General features: G+C 40.4%; 1 protein-coding gene across 1 annotated transcript in view; it reads right to left on the minus strand.

The window, feature by feature from the left end:
* Window positions 1-6,721: 6,721 nt before the first annotated feature.
* FTO (FTO, alpha-ketoglutarate dependent dioxygenase) overlaps window positions 6,722-21,466 on the minus strand; it is a 451,699-nt gene continuing 436,954 nt past the window's right edge. The window contains exon 9 of the mRNA XM_018554721.1: window positions 6,722-6,921. Within this exon, the coding sequence (XP_018410223.1) occupies window positions 6,771-6,921 (151 nt within the window). The 3' untranslated portion in view covers window positions 6,722-6,770. The remainder of the gene's footprint in view (window positions 6,922-21,466) is intronic.

A 21,466-nucleotide genomic window follows, 5' to 3' on the forward strand; every position in this document is an offset into this window, starting at 1 on the left:
GCAAGGAGAGACAGCCAGGAGAGAGAGCAAGGGGGAGACAGCCAGGAGAGAGCGAGGGGGAGACAGCCAGGAGAGAGCGAGGGGGAGACAGCCAGGAGAGAGCGAGGGGGAGACAGCTAGGAGAGAGCGAGGGGGAGACAGCCAGAAGAGATAGCAACGGGGAGACAGCCAGGAGAGAGCGAGGGGGAGACAGCCAGGAGAGAGAGCGAGGGGGAGACAGCCAGGAGAGAGCGGGAAGGGGGTACAGCAATGCAGAACAGTATATGAACCGGTGTTGTCTGTACAGAGGAGCTTACACTCTAATGTCCCCCCACAGTCACACACTATTATTATACATTTATATAGCTCTGACATATACCGCAGTTCCGTACAGAGAACACTGAGCCACTGATATCAGTGTCTGTACAGAGGAGCTTACACTCTAATGCACAATGACACCAGCTGTATGGGGACTACAAATCCCAGCAATACATTTATACAGCAATGCAGAACAGTATATGAATTGGACTCTTGGCATAGCAACGCACTGGGCATAGAAAGGCACTGGACTTTGGGTATAGCAACGCACTGGACTCTGGGCATAGCAACGCACAGTGCATAACAACTCACCGGACTCTCGGCATAGCAACGCACTGGGCATAGAAATGCACTGGACTCTGGGCAGAGCAACGCACTGGGCATAGCAACGCAGTGGACACTGGGCATAGCAACGCACTGGGCATAGCAACTCACTGGACTCTGGGCATACCAACGCACTGAGCATAGAAATGCACTGGGCTTTTGGCATAGCAATGCACTGGGCATAGAAATGCACTGGGATCTGGGCATAGCAACGCACTGGGCTCTGGCCAGTCCCAGCAGAGTCCCAGCAGGGGAATGTGAAGTGCAGTGTCTGGGGGGGAGCACGGGAGTCGGGACAGACGTAGCAGTACTTTTTTTTTTCTCTCCCCCCACAGCGCGAGCTCTGCCTAACCCTACTATAGACTAGGCGAGTTAGGCGGCTGCGAGGCCCTCGTGAGCGCGAGGCCTAAGGCGACCTCATAACTCGCCTAATTAAATAGCCACCTCTGCCCACTCCCCAGGAATACTCACAGACCAGCTTAGCTGTAGTGAATTAGAGGGTATATGGAGGTGTGGCTGTGTGACCACTGTCACTAAAGGTGGAGTGCAGACCATCTGATGCAGTCTGCTGTGTCCCTGGGTGCAGGCTGTGAGAGAAGAGGCAGTGCACTGAGGTGTGTGGAGAAAAAAACATCTATGGAGAATTCCTTCTACAACCTGCTTGAGGCTATGAAAGAAGAGAGCTGGATGCTTAGGTGCACACTTATTCAATATATGCCCTGTCATTAAAATTCCCAGTATAGCAAGAGAAGTTATGGGAAATTCAAAAATGCAGTTTGGGTTTAACAGTGCCTGGTTGTCAGAAGACAATGCACAATCAGGCTGGTTAAGGAACATTCCATTATTTTTATAGTCCAGATATACCCAGCTTCTAGCTGGCTTCTTTTCTTACTTCATCATCAACATGATATTTTAATTTTCTGAAAGCAAAAGGAAATATTTTAGTGACCCCTGAAGACAGCTCATTAGAGGAATATTTTTAGGATCACAAAATGAGAGTTCCAGTTTTTAAAGCAAGATACATTAATATAAAATGTTTTAACCTTATTACTGAAGTATAAATCTATGCTTATCCCAAGCATTTTTAAATATACTTACTGTTGACTCACTCACTAACTAAGGGGTCAATTCACAAAGATAAACGTTATTGGTTTCCTTCAGTTGTTAAATTACCGTCCCTTATTTAACGCTAGCAAACATGGTATTCACTAAAGCTATAATCGTTATTCAACATAGTCGTTATGGTTTTCTACTGACTCGTTATCCAATCGTTATGCTAACGTTTGGAACGTAATTTTATTTAGATGAACGATATTTTAACTACTCAAGAGTTATTCTAACGTCCCAAAGCGTAATAATAACGTCTAAGATTGTCAAATAACGCTGGAGAGATCTGGGAGCAGAAGGGGAGGAGAACAGTGCTTCTTAAGGACGTGTTTCCGCTGCGATTGCGTCCTTTGCCCCGGATGTGGAAAAGAGCGGATGCAGAGAGAGAGAGAGAGAGAGAGACAAGCCGACACACGTGCAGATCGAGCACGTGATGTGCAAAACACAGCAGCAAACATGAAACGTAGTCTAAGGGAGCTCTTCCAAACCATTGTAAGTCATAATTATCTTTATTTTGTTTTTCTTTACAGCAAGGGAGGACGGGAGGGCGGCTTGTGTTTGAGGGGTTGATGGTAGAATAAATAGTTATGTTTCTTTATTGGATATATATTGGATTATATAAATCAGAACAACATGCTGACGTGTTCTTCTTCGCCTCTGGATAGTTTTAAGTTCAAATAGAGCACACCCAAATGGTTCCATCTTGCCCCAAACTACCAAGCACTTTCACTACAAAAATGAAGAACTGAATTTACCGCCAAAAGCTTCCTCTAACAAAGAAATACCGCCAGGGAAATGTCATAACGACACCCTGAGGGAGGTGCTTATGTAACGATTGCTAAACGATCGATATCTTGCAAAAAAATCTTTGTGAATTGCACTTCAGTACATATTTAACAATTTGACTTGTTAAAACAATGATCAAAGTGTTTAATAACGATCCACACCTTAAAATATCAGTTCCGTGTAGTGAGACATTATTTAATGATTTTTCTAAGCGTTAAATCGTGTGGTGAATTGAACAGGAGAGTGCGAAATCGCTGAAATAACGAGCGGAATCTGGAAAAAAAGCTTTGTGAATTGACCCCTAAGTCTATTATAATTATCAACTATTCTTTTAGAAAAATAATACTTTTTTGAGCTTTCTTCCTGTTAGTTTGAGGTCATGTCCCCATGTTCCTGATCATAGCCAGTGATTTGCAAATGTACTTGGGTTCAGTTTGAAGGACGTTCAGCCACTTGTCATGAAACTCGCCATAGCGGTCAATAGGAGGTGAATCTTTCTTGCCCATTACAAGGCTAATAGGCAAGGAATTGCCAAGCAAAGGGTATAGAAAACTGGCCATTGCCCTGGTGGACATGAACTAATGCTAAACACTAATACACAGTGGGGATCAGCTCTTTTAATAAGACTTAAAGTAAAACATAAAAAATACAAAATTCCGTTAAATAGCATGCTTGGGCAATGCAAGCTTTTGTCTATCTAAGAATCTAATATATGTCATCACTATATCCAAATGCTCAAAATTGAATACATCTTGTATTTTAAGTTTGGAGTTGTATTATGTTGCCTAAAACTGCTCTGAATATGAGTAATACGTGCAGTTTTTTTTAAGAGAGCTAAGACTGAAGCAGCACAGACATTCCAACTTGTTTGTATGCTGTAATCACAGTGGTTTGGTTTCCCTCTGGTTATTTCAGCTTTTGCACTTGTAACAGTTGTGTGTAGAATTCAATTCTAAATTGAATATTTCTGCTACATATGAATAATGAAAACACAATATTCAGATATAATACCATTGCATTGTTTATTTCCTTCACAAACAGGGCATTAATGATGGAGTTTGTCTTGTTTCCATGCTGCATCCAATAACACCTTAAACATTTCACTGACAGGGATGCTCAAGGGACCCAGGTACAAGCTGAAGGCATGTATATGTCTAATGGTTTTGCTATATCTTCACTTTTTCTGGGGCATGTCAGAACAGCACTAAGCCTAAAGGCACATTCATTTGCATGGGTCACAGGAAGCCCTGAGGCTTAGTACTGTTTAGTACATATAGCGAAAATCTTTTTAGAAATATGTGTTATGTTGGCATAATGTTTATTTTGCTTTGGTGGGTCCCATCTCTAGAAATGTAACTGATATTCCGGTCATAAAAACACCATATTTCTCTATCAGCTAAAAATGTTTATTCTTAGTGCCAATTTATTATAAAAGCATTCTTGACATATTTGTAATTAGGGCCCATTCACATTTCATTCTGTGCCCTACAATGTACCAAAACTGTGTGTAAAAAGTTACCATTATGATCCATGAAGCTTTGTATTTGTTCTAAAAAATCCTGCTTGCTGCGCTTTACAGTATAGTCAATGGCAATGCATGGGGAAACACACTAAAAACGCAGCATGGATTATAAATAGTGCATTTGCTCATTGAGCAAATCACATGTATGTTTTCTATGCACAGGTGTAAAGGTGGCCATACACTCTACAACCATCGCAAGACTTTAGTCTAACAAGATCTTATTATTGGATAGAAAAACAAAAGACCAAGGCTTAATACATACAGTCACTGAATGGAGTAAGTGGACATCTGGTTTACCAAGGTTCACCCAGAAGCTAGGAGAGGGGACTCACATGTGACGGGCAAAATAAGTGACAGTGGCCGCAGTCATTACAGTGTGTTAATATCCAAACAACACGCAGCAATGTGCAGTCGATGCTTTGCAAAGCACTAATGTATACAGAGTCAATGGAACTAGAATAAACACCAAGTTTTCCTTTTTCTGATTGAGTGAGTTAAGCCTAAGGTCTCACTTACATGGCCGCAGAGGGCTGTACATCATCCAGAAGGTGTGCATTTCAGCATTCGGGAGACACAGGTGTTTGAGTGCAGCAGTGGCAGCAGTCTGTACAAACTAGTAACAGACAGACTTTTTTGGGGGATGGGCTTGTTTGCATACATTTTTCAGAGAATACTAGCTGAATTTGTCCTATTTTTCCTTATTACTACAGTAGAATGGGTACTTTAGTAAAGTGAGAATTAGCAGGTTCTGAACATTTCTTTCAAAGAAAGCATCCAAAAGCAAAAAAATAGATCAGTTGCTACTCACATTGCATATTTTTTGGCTGGAGTGGAACTAAACAGGAAGCTTAGTACTCAGCCATGGTTCAGGGATGAATTAACTTCCATGCACATGCACTGGAGTTTCGTCATCCCCAGTCACCCAATCAAGATGGTCAAAAATGCTAAACCCAGAAAAAGCCTGGATAAAGATGTGAGGGAGATCACGGCCACAGCAGCACAAAAGGAGGGTGCTTTGGGAGGTAAGTCTATCATAATATGCTGTGCATACTTGCACGTTATGGCAAAACACCTGGGTGCCAGCAGGGGAGTTTAATTTCACTTTAAGTTTGTGATTTTCTTAGAGTTCTTTTACCTCTCTGCAATATGAACAAGCAAACCATTATATTTTATACAGTAATGCTTATGCAAACATGTTTCAAGAGATGACAACATTGGTTTTATTAAATGTACACACCAGTGTGTAAAACTACAGTTTGAGGCTTGATGCAGATCACAGAAACAAGACTCTCTGTAGCCTATGTATAATGCAACTGTCTCTCCTTTCACTGCAGGTTCTTAATTCATTTTAGATTATTTGTCTTGAAGGTCATTAGGAAATTATACAATTATTTGCTATTTAAAAATGATATGTGGCCCACGTATCAAGTCCTGACCATTGAAACCTAACATTTATTCAGCTTCTAAGATTTTTCATTTGCCAGCAGCTACATAGGTACACTAATACTTTTTTCTTATATTTCTAAGAAAGGTAGGACCAAAAATAATGGGTATAAAAGTATAAAATAATTCTATTTTAGATCTATTAGCTATTGTCTTTATCCCTCATTGGCTCATGTCCATTTCCCTTAGAAGTAGCTTGCCCTCATTCCTTGTTTGTCAGCTATGGAAAGGGGGATAGAAGTATCTGGAGGTCCCTATTTTGTCCATATTTACAGACCCTCATTCTCGTCATTATTTATCCCTGCATGAGCAAAGCAAAACATTTTTTTAAATATATTTTTTGTCAAAAAACCATGAAAACAATCCCAACATATAACAAAGACATGTGCCCAACAAAAATGTGTGGTGCACACCAGTAGAATAGAAGAAAAGTCACCAGCACTTAGTACTTTAAGGTGTAAAAGTACTCTAGTTTACTGATAAAGCCTCACATAGAGCAAAAGAGCCTTTATTTCAGGGCCATGCATGGTCACTACTTCAAGGCGACACAGTGCTATTGTGTCTTCTTGAGGAAGGGACCCTGCACGGACCTACAACATTGGCTTATTTGGACTTTATATGACACTTTATCAATTACTTTTGCACCTTAAAGTATTGAGTGCTGGCGACGATTTTACTTTTTGGTGGATTAACATGGTGTGATCCATAGTTGTCACAACAAGCACCCCCATATTAACTTTGGTTGTAGCTCTGTATTGAGTGCAGCTGGTATCTGCAGCTTTCTAAAGCCTACCACATTTCTGTTGTGATTTATACCATCCCCTTGTTTCAGAGACCCTAGATAAACACTTTTTTTTTTGCTCCTTCCTCCTATGGATCATCAGCCTTTTTCCAAGAGGGAAGGGGGGCGCCATTATAAAAATGATTAAATAAAACTTTTTTCTTTGCTCATGCAAGCACAGACGATAATGAGAATGAAGGTCAGAAAAGTAAAGTTTTTGCAGTCAGGGCTTGATATGCTGGCCACATATCCTTTTAAAATGGCAGCATCTTTATGTTTTTAATAGGAATTTCTGAGAATAATTTACATTTATTGTGAAAAAAATAATTCTACAAAATGGTTGGTAACCAAACAAGTAAAGCCAGTATAAAATGTGTCATAGTTCCCACAGTACAACAATATTTTGCAAAATCAGTACTTATCATGCTTGCCATACCATATATTTTACAACACTTGACACATTATTTGCTTGTTAAAATAAAAATCTGTGAGGAACACAAGCATTTCTTATCAGTCCATTTCTTTGATCAAATGTTCTAATTCCGACAATATTTTGCTTAGGTCAAAAGGCATTGGCATAGATGGATCATCCTCTTCCCAATATGGATAGCACTGAGGCCTCTGGTCCACTGGTAATGACTTTGCTAATTTGCATCTGCACCTGCAGAAAAAAATACATATAAGACTTTAAAATTACCTTTATCAGAACATGATAAATCAGTTCATTGTTACTGGTACCCAACAATCAAGTTTCCAATTAAAACAACATATACTAAGTTGTCTGCTTATAGGAAAATTCCCAGATTTTTCATACCATATACTATACTATTGTATATAGTGTTTGTACCTTTGAACACACATTTACATACAATAAGCTTCTGTATTACATAACTAGACAGATTAATTCGATGTTAGCTTTTCGTTTCATTAAAAAATCATTGTACTTAATTAAAATAAATCATCTTAGCCATTATTCTCTTCCTTAGTGATGAGGATTTATTACCTTATAAAGTATAACAGCTTTTGAGCTATTAAGCACATTTCAATACTCACTCCCAAAATAGAAGACAAACCCAGTTAAAGAGTTGTAACACATGGGCACATTACATTTCCAGTGCTTATCAATTTAGAAGAGTACTGGTGTTAAAAGCATTGCACTTCTGTCTTCAATAACTCAGATTGTTTAAAAGAGAATTCCAGCTAATACCACAACGCTTTCAAATACAAAAGTAAATTTTAATAATGCACAAAGATAAGGAGATACAAGTTTAATAACACACCAAAAACAATGTGTTTTGTTACCAGCAGTCTTAATACAGCCATTGCTAATCATTTCATGAACACAGGGCTCTTTTTGTGCAATGTTCAGAAAAATTTGTTTAGTCAATGCACTGGCCACTGTCCTTACATCTGTGAGAATATGGATGTCTTGTAATGTGGAGCAGTGATAATGTGCTGCATTTTGCATCACAAGGAAACCCTATTTGAAAAGTGATAAGCACAAAAATATACACATCTAGAACATTTAAGAAGCTATCCAAACATATGAAACAGTGGTCATCTGAGTTAGGCAAACTATTTTTTTACTTGTGGGTGACCCTGAGCCTGCCAGCCAGTTGGTAGCAAGCAACTGGAGAATTGGTAGGTAGCCAGTATTGGCAGCCCCTACTCAGTTCCTTTCCATACCTCCCCACTCCTATTGAACATAAAGTTGCCTTGGAAAATCCCAGCTAAGTTTTTCACAGATTTTGTACCTGGAGTGTAAGCACAATTTGACTGACTATTTGTGGTCAGCTTAAGGCAGAAGTTGGTTCAGAGGTAGGAAACACATGGTTAGACTTGCCAAAACAGAAGTTTATCACTGTTATAAAACTTGCTAAGAGCTAGTATTAAAAATAAACCCTTCAGGATTATTAACCACATAGATATTTGAGCCAGTATCACTTGAACAACAAATAAAATGCTTCAAAGCCTGATATGGACTTCAAAAGGAGCATCATGAAATACCCTGGACAAGCTTCTCCAGATCAGAAGGAAACAAGCATCCAAAAGCAGAATTAATCTCTATGTAAATAGGCAAAGCATTGTATAATATTAGCAGTCACGGTACTGAGGGGAATTGTAACTTAAAGTAGATAAGAATAATGCAATATTTCAAATAAGAACAGCATTACTTGTTTGGTTTATATATGGCGCAAAGCTCACAATTCCATTTACCATCCCTATGTCATGGAACCCATACTTCAGTTTTCATAATGTCCCTTTTTTAAAATACAAATTACATATAATGAATAAAAATCCACTAATCATCACCAGACAAGTCCAAAATCTGTTTTCATTCTCCAGTAAAACTAAATAGGACCATGTCATCAATTGGGCTTTGATAAGCAACAGATACATGTTCTGTGCCTTCTAAAATCTAATATTTTTATTTCCTATCAAACTTTTTTGTGTGTTTGTGTTTTGTGTCAAGCAGAGAATGATAAAGGAGTTCTAAAGTCAACATATACCATCCTGTTATAACATCAGCATTGAAATAGGAATACATGCCATAGTTGTTTTTGATAATGCAATCAAAGCTTACTTGAAAAAAATAATTTGTATTTAGTGGGTGCTGCCATGAGTCTGCCCATCACTTTCAACAACTTCTTGGATTCCCAGTGTGCTTTGCAATTCTTTCCCTGCTGCTTGACATGATGCAATCTCAATTTCTCAAGACTACATATCCCATCATGCATTGCTTCCAACAAGCAATTATAATGTTTGGGGATGCACTGATAGATCGGCCGCCGAAAAATTTCGGCCGAAAATTGCACTTTTGGCAAAATGCTGAAAGTGCTATTTTTCTGCCGATATAGCGGTGCATTCCTGCTTTCTCTCCTGCCCACTGGGTGCTGCTCTGTGTCCCAGCGGGGAGGAGAGAAACTGTCACAGTAGGCCAAGCACTGCGGGAGGAGAGCGCTGTGAGCGGCCGGCGTCTCTCCATCCTGCACCATTCAGCCTCCTGTCACAGATCAGAGGAGAGCGGCTGTGTGGGTGAAGACAGCCAGCGCTGTCACAGGAGGCTGACCGGTGGTGCGGGGGAGAAGTCAGCTGTCAGATTGAGCTCTCCTCCCTGCACCACTCGCTCAGCCTCCTGTGACAGCGTGTCAGGAAGGAGAGCAAGGTACAAACACTCAGCGATCAGTGATCGCTGAGTGTTTGTTAATAATTGAGGACATAGTATGTTAGCTATATCCTCAATTATGAATGAATGGGAAGTGATCTATATCACCTCCTGTTCATTCATGATTGTGGATATAGTAAAAACACTATATCCACATGTTATAAATGATCAGGAACACTCAGTACAGAGGCTTTCTGTTCATTTATAACAGGGGCTGCAGAAAAAGAGATTGAGGGCTCTGTGTTCTCAATCTCTTTTTCTATTTCTGTTAAGACCCCTAATATTTCCCTGAAGCACCTAAAAGTAAAGTAAAAAGTAAAAATATTTAATAAAAATAAATAAATAAAAATAAAATGTAAAAACATTTAAACATTTTAAAAAAATGAATATTTTTTTTTTAAAAGGTTAGAAAAAAACATTTTCGGTTTTTGGCCCGGCATTTTTTTTTCATTTCGGTTTTGTTTTTAAAATGTTAATTTCTGTGCACCTCTAATAATGTTACATTGTTCAGACCATAGATACCCTTTAAAACTCCTTGACACTTTTAATGCTCTTTGTGCACCTATTTGGGTTTCGCCCTCTCAATTTGTCCTTGTGAACATTGTCATCAAAACAAAATATAATGGGCTCGACAGTCAGCCCGATGACGAGGCGCATGCGCAGGCTCCTGCTAAGATGGCCACGTCACCCCGCTCCCGGCCTGCAACGATACCTGTGGCGGTGTGGGAGGCCCCCTGGACCTGGCCCGTCTAACAGCGCGGATGTCTCCGAGGGTGGCTTGGATCCAGACGCGGCGGTAGTATCCTTGGGAGATGGCGGGTGGCTCCTCCCCCCGGCTTGTTGACGGTCTGTAGATGCGCCGGACGAGGGTGTTAGGCGCCCGCATGGAGAGAGGGGAGAGGTGAGGCTGCCTACGGCTATCGATGCTGCCAGTCTGGGTGGACTTCACAGTGTTGGTCCGGGTATTGATGGAGCAGCGCCTCACTGTGGGAACAGGTCTCTCTACTGCTATGAATCTCTGCACCTACCCCTATACATACTAAAGTTGCAGTATATATGAAGCACTGTTGGATGCTATGAGCCCACTTTCTTCCAGCAAGACGCAGACGAAGTGGATATGAACCAATGGCATTTGTTTTGAGTCCACTACCTTACAGTTGAACCGCAAGTATGAACTTAAACTACGAATCCTATAGGAAAACAATGACAGTGGCCTTAGCCTGATTAAAGACTTTATGCTGGTATTGAATTAACAGCACTTATTGGTGGACTAAAAGCTGGGTGACTTATAAATGTCATAGACCTCTGCTATCTGTTATAGTATAGTCACAGCATAGACCCTGTGGCTGACCTAGCGACCACTGGTTTAAGTATTTTTTTTCTGACCTATCTCTTTGCTCTGTAGTGGGGAATTAATAAATATATCTACAACATCTAATATACCTTGATGGCTGGATGGAGACCGAAAAAGTCAAGAAAACAGACACAGAGGCAACAGCCTGTGACCCAGAAGTCCAAGATGGCTGCAGTGTCATCTCCCTCTATACAGCAGAGGCAGTCGCAAGCCAGGCACAGTGATGTGGAGGACTCCTCCGACTCCATGCATCGGACCACAGTGAGTACAGATTCTCCTGACCAAAAATCACCTGCTTCTACTGTTTCTCTGATTGAACATACAATAGAGGAGATATTGTCCAAACAGAGGGCTTTCCCAGCAGATTATAAATCTCCCTGTGCGTTGAAAGGTGACCAGGCTTTAATGGATATGGCCGATGATCACCCTCTGATTACCAAACTGTCGGACATGTTAGACAAGGGGCTAGCACCTACCGCAAAACAAATCACAACAGACATTAAAGCGGATTTACAGGAATTGGGCACTCGGATCGATGCTATTGAGCAAAAAGTAGATGCTACGGTCACTCGCCTCAATAAAAATACAGCCTATATTCAAACAGTACAGGCTCAATTAGATGATGCCCTGGCTAAAATTTACGACCTTGAAAATCGGTCTCGGAGATGTAACTTCAGGATCAGAGGACTTCCAGAGTCGGTTACCGATCTAGAAGCTACGGTCAGATTATTCTTAAAAGTCATACTTCCTGATATAACTGACCATAAGTTAGAACTGGATAGGGTCCACAGGGCGCTTATTGCACCCGCCCTGATGGCCCAGCCCGGGACATCCTGGTTAAAACACACTTCTATCAGACTAAAGAAAGGTTGATGGCTAAAGTCCGGAATATCCCAGATCTACAGATTGCATCTCATCCGATACAAATCTTTGCTGATATTTTCCCGGTCACTATTCAGAAAAGGAGAACCTTAAGGCCCCTTCTTCAAATCTTATCAAAGCACGCTATTAAATACAGATGGGCCTTTCCATTACGGGTACACTTTTTTTTAAGAATAAACCTCACTCCTTTGCTACTTTTGCAGAAGGTGAAGCATTGCTCTCACAACTGGGCCTGTCTGTAACAGAACTTTCACAACAAGGCAAAAGCCCCCCGCATGCTTCTACAAATAGAGGAAGTACAACTGTCCCACTGTCACCACTTTGGGATCGACCAAACTCACGCTCCTCAGCCAGAACCACCCCGAAGTGATGAGAGCCTATAGAAGACAGAACAGCAATTTTGCCTTAATTGAGAACTACATGCCCTCATAGGAGGATTGGTTTATATTTTCTATCAGGAAAACTAAAATTTTTAGTTTGTGTTAAACCAGATGGTATTTGGGTACGCTCGGTACTGCAGCCTGATCTGATTGAGGCTGTGGGATTGTGGCCAGTTTTGGGATGGATTCCGCTCGCCCCTGACACTCTGCTGGAGGAGGTCCCATCCCGCTCTGGAGGGCCCGGTTGGGTGAACGCCAGTATGCGTAGCCCAGAGCGGGAATTGAGGACCCACAGTCGAATCTCAGTATCAACTTGCAATTGAAAAGGGACCAAGGAGAGGTTTTACTAGAGGGTGGTGGGAGACAAAAAGGTTTTTTTGGGGTATACACTAAGCACATGGAGGTAGATTTATATTCACTAAATAGTGATACAACTTTGGAATAAATAATTTTTTTTTTTGTGACCTTAGGGGTAATCCACAGTTCATTAAAATGCACAGAGTTCAAGTACCTACCTAGTTAGACGACGATACACTAATTAAAGTAATATTCACTATGGGTTTTTTTTAATTGAAATTAAGTAAGGTATGGACTACACATATTAAGTTAGTTCAACTAAAGGTAGTAATCACGTAATAAATATAAATGGAGGACAACAGGATGTCTTAGTAGACCACTGTCACACGTAATGGGGAATAATTCAACTTTGGGCTTACTATGAATAATAATGTCACTGGTTTAGATGATGTTCACTTATATAAGCAGCAATGGGGTATATTGGTTAGAGGGCCCTGTTTGATTGATTGCGAGTTGCTGGGACATGACCTGCAGACACAGGTTGCGGTATCAGGTGGTAGCCACTTCATTGGGGGGCTCCGACTAAAGGTGCCCATGGCAGACGGGCGGTGTGCGCGTGCGCACACCGGCCCGTTCGTCAGTTGTCGACCAGGCGGGCCACTAACTCGCCGGGAATCGTATGATTCCCGGCGGGTTTTCCGGCCTGCTTACCTTGGGTGTAATTAAAATTGTGTGAACAAATGGTTTCCAAAGGGACTGAGTGATTAAATGGTTACTCACAGGCAATTTAATATGCTATAATAAAATATTTTTAGGGTGATTTAAGGTGGTTAACTATTTAGATGAATGCTTATTATTAGTTGTTAGGTGATAATTATTAATGTACATTGTATATTTAATGAGTTTAATTGGAGCACTTAATATTTAGTATGTATCATTTTGGAATTAAAACATTGAATAGGAACTAAGGGATATTGTAAATATAAACTAAACTACTCAGCTACCATTTCGAATCATATGATTGAAATGTAAATAGTCTGGATTGTTTAGTTATTTTGGTTTCTTCTGATTTAGCTTATAGATATAGATTTTAGATTATATCGTATTTGGGGAAAGGATAGCTGCTCGTGGGCCCTTTTTGTATCTGGGGCGGGGTCAGGCTGCCGATGGAAGTCGTTCGCCTTCACTTGACTCGACCATTGGGGGTTTCCCATGTTCGCGTCAAGTGAGCTACCCACAATGGGTAGCGCTTAAATTGTGGTTTACTGTATGTTTTTTTTTGTGTGGTCTTATGTCGTGTTTTTCTTTGTCTCCTTTTTTTGTTATTCTTTTTGCCCCTGTTGTTTTCTCTTCGGGGTTTTTTTTTTTAAAGACCCGGGAACGCAAACGGAGCACATTCTGTCATTTAAAATCGTTCACATGGTTGTGGCTACCTTTATGGTGGGATTTTTGGCACCACTGCTTTGCCATGTACCCTCAAGAGGACTATCTAATCGTATGCCCCCATGATGTTGACGGGTAGACCCTTTATATTAGCGACACATAACACTAAGGGCCTTAATTCTCCAATCAAAAGACGCACAGCTTTTAACTACTACCACTCCCAACATGTGGATGTGGTGTATCTGCAGGAAACACATTTCCCTAGCTGCTATCAACCTAAGTTCCTTCACAAGCACTATCCACAGTTCTACCTAGCCAATGCAGCTGATAGAACTAGAGGAGTGGCAATTTGTTTTTCTAAAACTGTGACCTTTCATCTTGAATTGGAGTTTAAAGACCCTGAAGGTCGATATTTGTTGGTAAGGGGATGTATTGAGGACCACCTGTTTACATTTATCTCTTATTACGCCCCCAATACTGCTCAATTAACATTTTTTCGTTCAATGCTGAAAACCCTCCTCCCTCATATAGCAGGTAACCTGATATATGGGGGAGACTCTAATATTGCACTGGACCCTGGCATAGACAGATCGCAGGGGGAAAAGGGTCGAGCTAAGCGTTCATCCAAGTTGGGTACGGGTTTTGCCCGGTTATTACAGTCCCATTCTTTGATTGACGCTTGTAGAGAACTGAACCCCACTGTGTAAGAGTTTACTTATTACTCTCCAGCTCACTTGAGTTACTCGAGGATTGATGATTTTTTTGTTTCCCCCTCGGCGGTGCCCTTGATTGCTTCTTCTAAAATTAAGGAAATATCTTGGTCGGATCATTCTATGGTCCTTCTCTCATTGTCACATATGAGAGACCCAGATAGATCCTTCTGCTGGAGACTGAACGAATCACTCTTGAGCGATCCGGTTTTGTGCTCCATGTTAGAAGGCCAACTTACCTCTTTTTTCCAATTTAATGTCACGCCTACGGTGTCCCCCATAACGATCTGGGCAGCACACAAAGCAACTATTAGAGGTTGGCTTATAGCCTATACTTCTAAATGTAAAAAGCAGGCCCTGAAGCGTATAACTGAACTAGATGCCACCCTTCAAAAGTTATCCAAAGATCATAAAAACACTCCAACACTTGCACTGCAGCGGAGCCTGGAGAATACCCGTTTAGAACTTAATCTGCTCTTGACCACGCGTGCTGAAAAAAGCTTGCGCTGGACTGATAATAAATACTACTCCCACAGAGACAAAATTGGCACTCTTCTGGCGCATAAACTATCCCCGATACCTCGAACATACTCAGCTCCTAGGATACGCTGTAAATCTGGTGTCTATTCTATGAATCCAAAGAACGTACTTCGAGAGTTTCACGACTTTCTTTCTTCCCTATATAAAAGCCCACCTGCATCTCCATCCTCGGCAATAGAGTCTTTTCTCCAGGAGCTCCCCCTTCCTTCTCTGACCGCCGAGCATCGTCAACTCATGGAAGGACCAATTTCACAAGCAGAAATAAGACTAGCCAATAAGCAGGCTAAGGGTTCATCAGCACCGGGCCCAGATGGTTTCTCTTCCATGTACTATAAAAAATTTGAAGATAATCTGATTGCCCACCTGGAGTCACTTTTTAATGCTCTTCATGCTGGGGCGCCTTTGGACGCGGACCTGAATCGAGCCTTCATTAGTGTCATGCCTAAACCGAATAAGGATCCAGGAGAGATTTCTAATTATAGACCCATATCATTAATAAATAATGACCTCAAACTTCTGACTAAAATTCTAGCCAACCGATTGAACACTTTTTTGGCTCTATATATACATGTAGATCAAGTGGGTTTTATAAGGGGACTCCAAGGCCCGGATCAGATTAGGAGGGCGGTGGATATTATTTCCCTGATGCAATCCAATTGGGACGGGGGACCCCGGCAGGAGGGCATGTTGTTATCTGTTGACTTGCAAAAGGCGTTTGATTCGGTTTCTTGGCCTTATATGTTCACCTTAATGCGGCGATGGGGCTTTGGTCCGTTGTTCCTTAGGCTGTTGCTGACTCTATACTCTAACCCATCGGCTCAGGTCCATATTCAGGGGCATCTTTCTAAGCCCTTTGATATCTGCACGGGCACCCGACAGGGGTGTCCTTTATCACCATTGCTTTTCGCGGTGGCGATAGAACCCCTCGCCATTGCCATCCGCAAGTCGGCTGATGTTAAGGGGGTAAGATGTGGAGGAGTAGAACATAAATGTGCACTTTTCGCGGATGATTCATTGCTTTTTGTTACATCCCCCCTTATATCGGTCCCCAATGTTTTAAGAATCTTAGACAAGTTTGCAGCGGCCTCTGGACTTAGGGTCAACACTTCTAAGTCAACGGCTCTTAATGTAAACTTGCCCCCTGACATCTGGACCCGGCTAATCCAGGCTTTTCCGTTTACTTGGTCAAATGACAGTCTACAGTATTTGCGGGTTAAACTCACACCGTCCTACTCGTCGCTATATAAATGTAATTATGTCCTACTATATAAAAAATTAAAAGCAGATGTGGACAGGTGGTCCTCTTGTACTCTGTCTTGGATTGGCCGTATACATGCGCTAAAGATGACCCTCTTGCCAAAAATATTGTACTATTTTAGAGCACTGCCTATAGCTATTCTTAGGGCTGACTTGTTGTCTTTTCAATCATATCTTATACGGTTTATTTGGAGCCAGAAATCCCAGAGACTTTCTAAAACTATCATGCACTCTCCTAAAGAGGTTGGAGGCTTGGGGGTCCCTAATTTAATGTTATATTATAGGGCGGCTAAATTAGCTCAGTTATCCTCTGTATATTTTCTGGGATACCAGCCAGAGTGGTTGGCCCTAGAGTCGGCCTCGGCGGCAGGTACACCGGTAGATGTTCTTATGTGGACTACCCCTAGACGTCGCCGGTTGTCCTCGCGCCGACTTTGTCCTCTTCTTTAGCTTTGTGGGACTGTCTCCGGGGGCTTTTTGACCTGACATCGATCCATACTCCTCTGGCACCAATAGTCTGCATATGAGATGTCCGATGTTTTTTTTTTTTTCTCTTTGTTATTATGTTTTTTGTTTTGTCAAAAATTACAATAAAAATGATTGAAAGTAATGCAAAATATAATGGAAAATTAAAAATGTAATCAGGAAATGAAGGGAAATCTTTCAGCAGAAGAACTTGTTCCAAAGATAGCTAACTATGACCTACCTCTACTTACCCCTTGGAATCTCACCAGCAGGAAACGTAAAAGCAAAAACCAAAAAATCAATCCCTTCTCTGTCTACAATAAAAATAAAAATATTTCTGGCACTCCTATAAACTCCTCCTCAAACTCCTATAAACTAGCCAGTGTCTGTTTGTAAAATACTTGGTGACAATGAATGCCATTTGATTGCAGTCTGTGTTTATAATTTAAAGTGATATAAGACAAACAATTTTTAAGCTATTTTAAATGCTGATGAAATCACTTATAATGTATGCTGCTCCTTGATGTTTAAACATTTTAGTTTCCTGCAGAACCAGCTGATTCCCTGACCACTGGTCCTGATATCCTACTTTAGGGTGGTCCCTTTCCCTTGCTGTGTATGTCTCCCCAAACAAGCAGACACAGCAAGGCAAGCCATTCGCCTGCACCCCACTCCCCTTTCCTTCCTCCCCTCTTCTTCAAGCTAGTAGATCGACGGCTGCTGGAGACTGTGCTTTCCCTGGTGATCTTGTACTGGACAGGAAGTTCAGTGAAGCTGAGCTGAGAGAGTTGGAACCGGCTGTCTGGAAACATGATGACTATATGTGTTTGGATAAAAATGTAAAGAAATACTTTGCTGGTCAATGTATATTTGTTTCATCTGGATTCATTGTTGAAAAAAGGTTGAGAATGTACTACTACTTTAAGGAGCCGATCTGTTGTAAACACACATAAAACGTCTTGAGTATAATGTATTTACTGACAAAAACACATGCAGCCAACTTACAGGACATTACAATATACATAAATATATAGTTACAAACATACAAAACGTTTTCATTCCTCAGATATATATGCAATGATCACTGAAATATGATATATTACAACAGAGTACATTCTGTTTTTATTACACGAACATAAATCTACATTATATCAAACGGCATTTATGGATATGATGCCTTTGGATTACCCTTCTATCAATCAAATGTTTTATGAGTCCTTTGTGGGCTTTTTGCCACTTAAGCACCATCCAAAAGCATAAATCAGCATTGTCTGTTTTAAAACAATCTGTTTTAGGGCATTCACAAAGCTGATGCCAAAACCAGTGGTATGCTGTTTCACTGGCAAGTCCACCAGCTGGGAACATTTTAACCCAATCTGCAGCATTCTCCAATCACTTTTTTTTTTTAGTATTTTGTACTCGTGAGAGACCAGTAAGAGCCTAGGTCCCTATTCTTCTAAGGAAATAGGTGTAAAAATGGCTCAATTAATTTTGCTACAATTGACCGACCTAATTACCACAGCAATCACACTCAAGAGGCTATTGCCATGTTAATGAGGAATACTTAGGGAAAGGTGCTGAAAGGCCACATATCACAATTTTTTTGTAGTTTCTGCCAGTTTTTTTGCTCAAATGCACACAAACCTTGTCAGGATTTTCAGCCCATTTTGGCTCTTTTAATTTGCTTAGAATGTAATGAACTGGCAAAGCACATCTTCTGCTCTATTGGGCTTGCTTAGGATTGTGACAGGTTTACTTTAGCTCTTTAAACAACTAGGGAAGGCTCGTAAAATAATATGATTGTTTATACTTTAATTTCTCTTCATTTCTCTATTTATAATAGACAAGTACAAAACAAAATATATAAAGCATGTCAGAGCACTTTTAAATACATCTCTCAAATCTAAAGTCGTTTTACACTGCCATATAAATACTTATTTTTCTGCAGTACATAATACAATTCAGAGTCAGAAACCTGATATGAAAACAATGCAAAACACTTAAAAAAACGCTTGCTCTTTCCTTCTGGATAAAAAATGAATTCTTCCTAATGGTGACTGTCCCTTGGGATTTATAAATGGACTTGTAACATGACTTTCTGGCACTTCCTGAGCTAGTGTCGTAGCGTGCTTTATTGTCTCTCTGTGGTCCTCTACACTCAGCCCGTCGTACATAACACGCCTTCTGTGGAATCACCATATAACATTCTCATATATCTCCTGCATTCTCGATTCAGCTTGAGATAATAGCATCTGTTAACACGCGCTAAGTACTATCACAGAGCACATCACTTCATAAATAATAAGATTAGCCGACCTGCAGGCCCCCACAGGAAGAGTAATGAGTTTAAATGTTTCTCATTAGTTATTTAAAAGAAAAGGATTAAAGGGACAGGCGATGGGTAATCGGCCTTCTGGCATGAATATTCTAACACTTGTATTAAGAGGTTGAAATGGTTGAAGATTTTAGCAAAGTAGAAACTTTTAACTTTTCTTTTGCCAGAAGGGTATAAGGGTATATGGTGAACTGTATAAATCACACGAACTGTAAAAAAAAAAAAAAAAAAAAAGGAAGGAAGGAAGAAAGGAAGAAGGAAGGAATGAATATGGACTGCCTAGAAAAGCTAAATTGTATCTGTCAAGGTAATAAATGAAAGCAGGAACTACAATAGACAACACATCCACTTTTTTCTTTTTCTTTTTATAAAAAAAACTGCACAGTAATAACACAGATTGGTTTACATGCTGTCTGCATGGGTGCAGTCACACCAAAATGTGTGCATTGGACGTGACTTAACGCAAATGCATTCACTTGCAGTAGCATAGTGCATTAACATTGCATTTTTTGTTTGTTTTTTTTTCTTTGTGTTTAATTTGTACACTAAGCTATATAAGGTATTGGTTCTGCCTTGTGTTGAAGTCTGTTGTGTTGCATTGACACATTGTTAAACACACATTGCGTTATGTTGCAGGGGCAGCAGCGCAGACATCAACACAAAACACTGGTGTGGACTGCTCCCATTTACACCCATTCATTTTCAGATGTCCTTGTGCTGGCATCTGTTGAAAAATCTGGTGTGAATGGGGCCTTAGACTGTACTTGTACCAACAGCTCCTACAATGATAAAGAAAACCCTGTTTATTTATACTTGCAAGGAAGTGTGAATACTTTCAGTATAAGAAGGGAACAAAATAAAAAAAAACAAATGAATCAATACTGTAAAGCAAATTATTTTGGGCAAATACTTTTTTTAAGTAGATATAAACAGTGATATTTAGTATGCTAAAACACTGTGCTTTTTGGCATTTTTAAAAATAAAATACTTTTTTTTTAAATTACACCTTAATGTAGCTGATCTGCAACACCTTTTTTCAGTTACTTTCTGCCTACGTGCATGTGCTCAAGCAATAGCTGCATAGCATTTCTCCAGACAGGTTCCCTGATGGTGACAACTGTGAACTATGCCTGTGCAATATTGGTTAAGTTTGGCATTACCTTATTGGAGTAAGCTCACTTTCGACTTTAACGCTGTAGTAAGGAACTCAAGTCCTTATCTAGTTAAAAGCTGAAATCCAGGTAAGCAGTTAAATAAACTGTTGAAATGCATATATGAGTGCTTTTACCTACCAAATGATTTGTACTTTTTTCCATGAAATCCTAGGATTTACACAGTCCTTCACAATAACACAACCAGGCTTTTAACTGGACTTTTCCATACTGCAGTTAGGAAATACCTAGGTGGCCAAAAAGGTTACTTTCCAGCTTCCAGCCTATGACTGGACAGTAAAGGAACAGCAGCAGACTGATGAGTTCACCCCTTCCCTCTTCTCCTGTCAGTATGTTCTTTGTCATATTTACACAATGTGGGGCCCTCTCTCACCAAGAATTATACTTAGCGAGTTAAACTGTTCAGGAGTTTACAAGAGACTAGTAAAATATATTTAGATCATTACACTGGTTCCTTTTATAACACATTAAATAATGTCTAATGAAACCCCAACTGCATTAATTGGTGCAGTTTTTAAAGCTCTATTAGCTTGTACTCAATTAGTATTAAACTCAAACTTTTTTCAATAATGTATCCAGATCAAACAAATATATATTGGCCAGCAAAGTATTTTCTTACATTTTTGACCAAGCACTTACAGTCATCATGTTTCTTAACAGCTGGCTCCAACTCTCTCAGCCTAGCTTCCCTGCACTTACTGTCCAGTACAAGATCACAAGGGACAGAACAATTACCAGCAGTTGTCCATCTACTAGTTTGAAGAAGGAATGAGTGGCTTGCCTTTCTGTAACTGTGTGTTTGATATGGAGGTACACAGCTTACTAGCACACACAGGGTTGGCTCCGTAGGGGGAAAGAGCCACCCTAACAAGGTTTTATAGATTACAAATAACAAGCAAACAGGTTAGGCAATAAAGAGAGGTGAGCAGTTACAACAAAAAAAGAAACCATAATGCATGACACCAGGGACAGACATAAGCAGCACTGGAATGGCAGTCATACATAGTGTGGGCACAATTATCAAAACTTACATTATGTCAACCTGTATTTTGGAAATACTGTTTGTGAATATTTCCAAATAGATTAGGCCCCAATATAAAAAGGTGCTAGATCAAACCTTCATTTCTCTAAACATACCCAGGGGCAGAAGCTAGGACCAAGTCCTCTTAGAGGGAAGCAAAGAAAGAACTAGAAGCAAAATAGAGATGAATAAACATGGCTAAGCAGAGAGCAAGAGAAGAATAGTAATAAAGAAACAGGAAAGC

This window comes from Nanorana parkeri, unplaced genomic scaffold (assembly GCF_000935625.1).
Source record: "Nanorana parkeri isolate BGI_ZX_2015 unplaced genomic scaffold, ASM93562v1 scaffold170, whole genome shotgun sequence".
NCBI lineage: Eukaryota > Metazoa > Chordata > Amphibia > Anura > Dicroglossidae > Nanorana > Nanorana parkeri.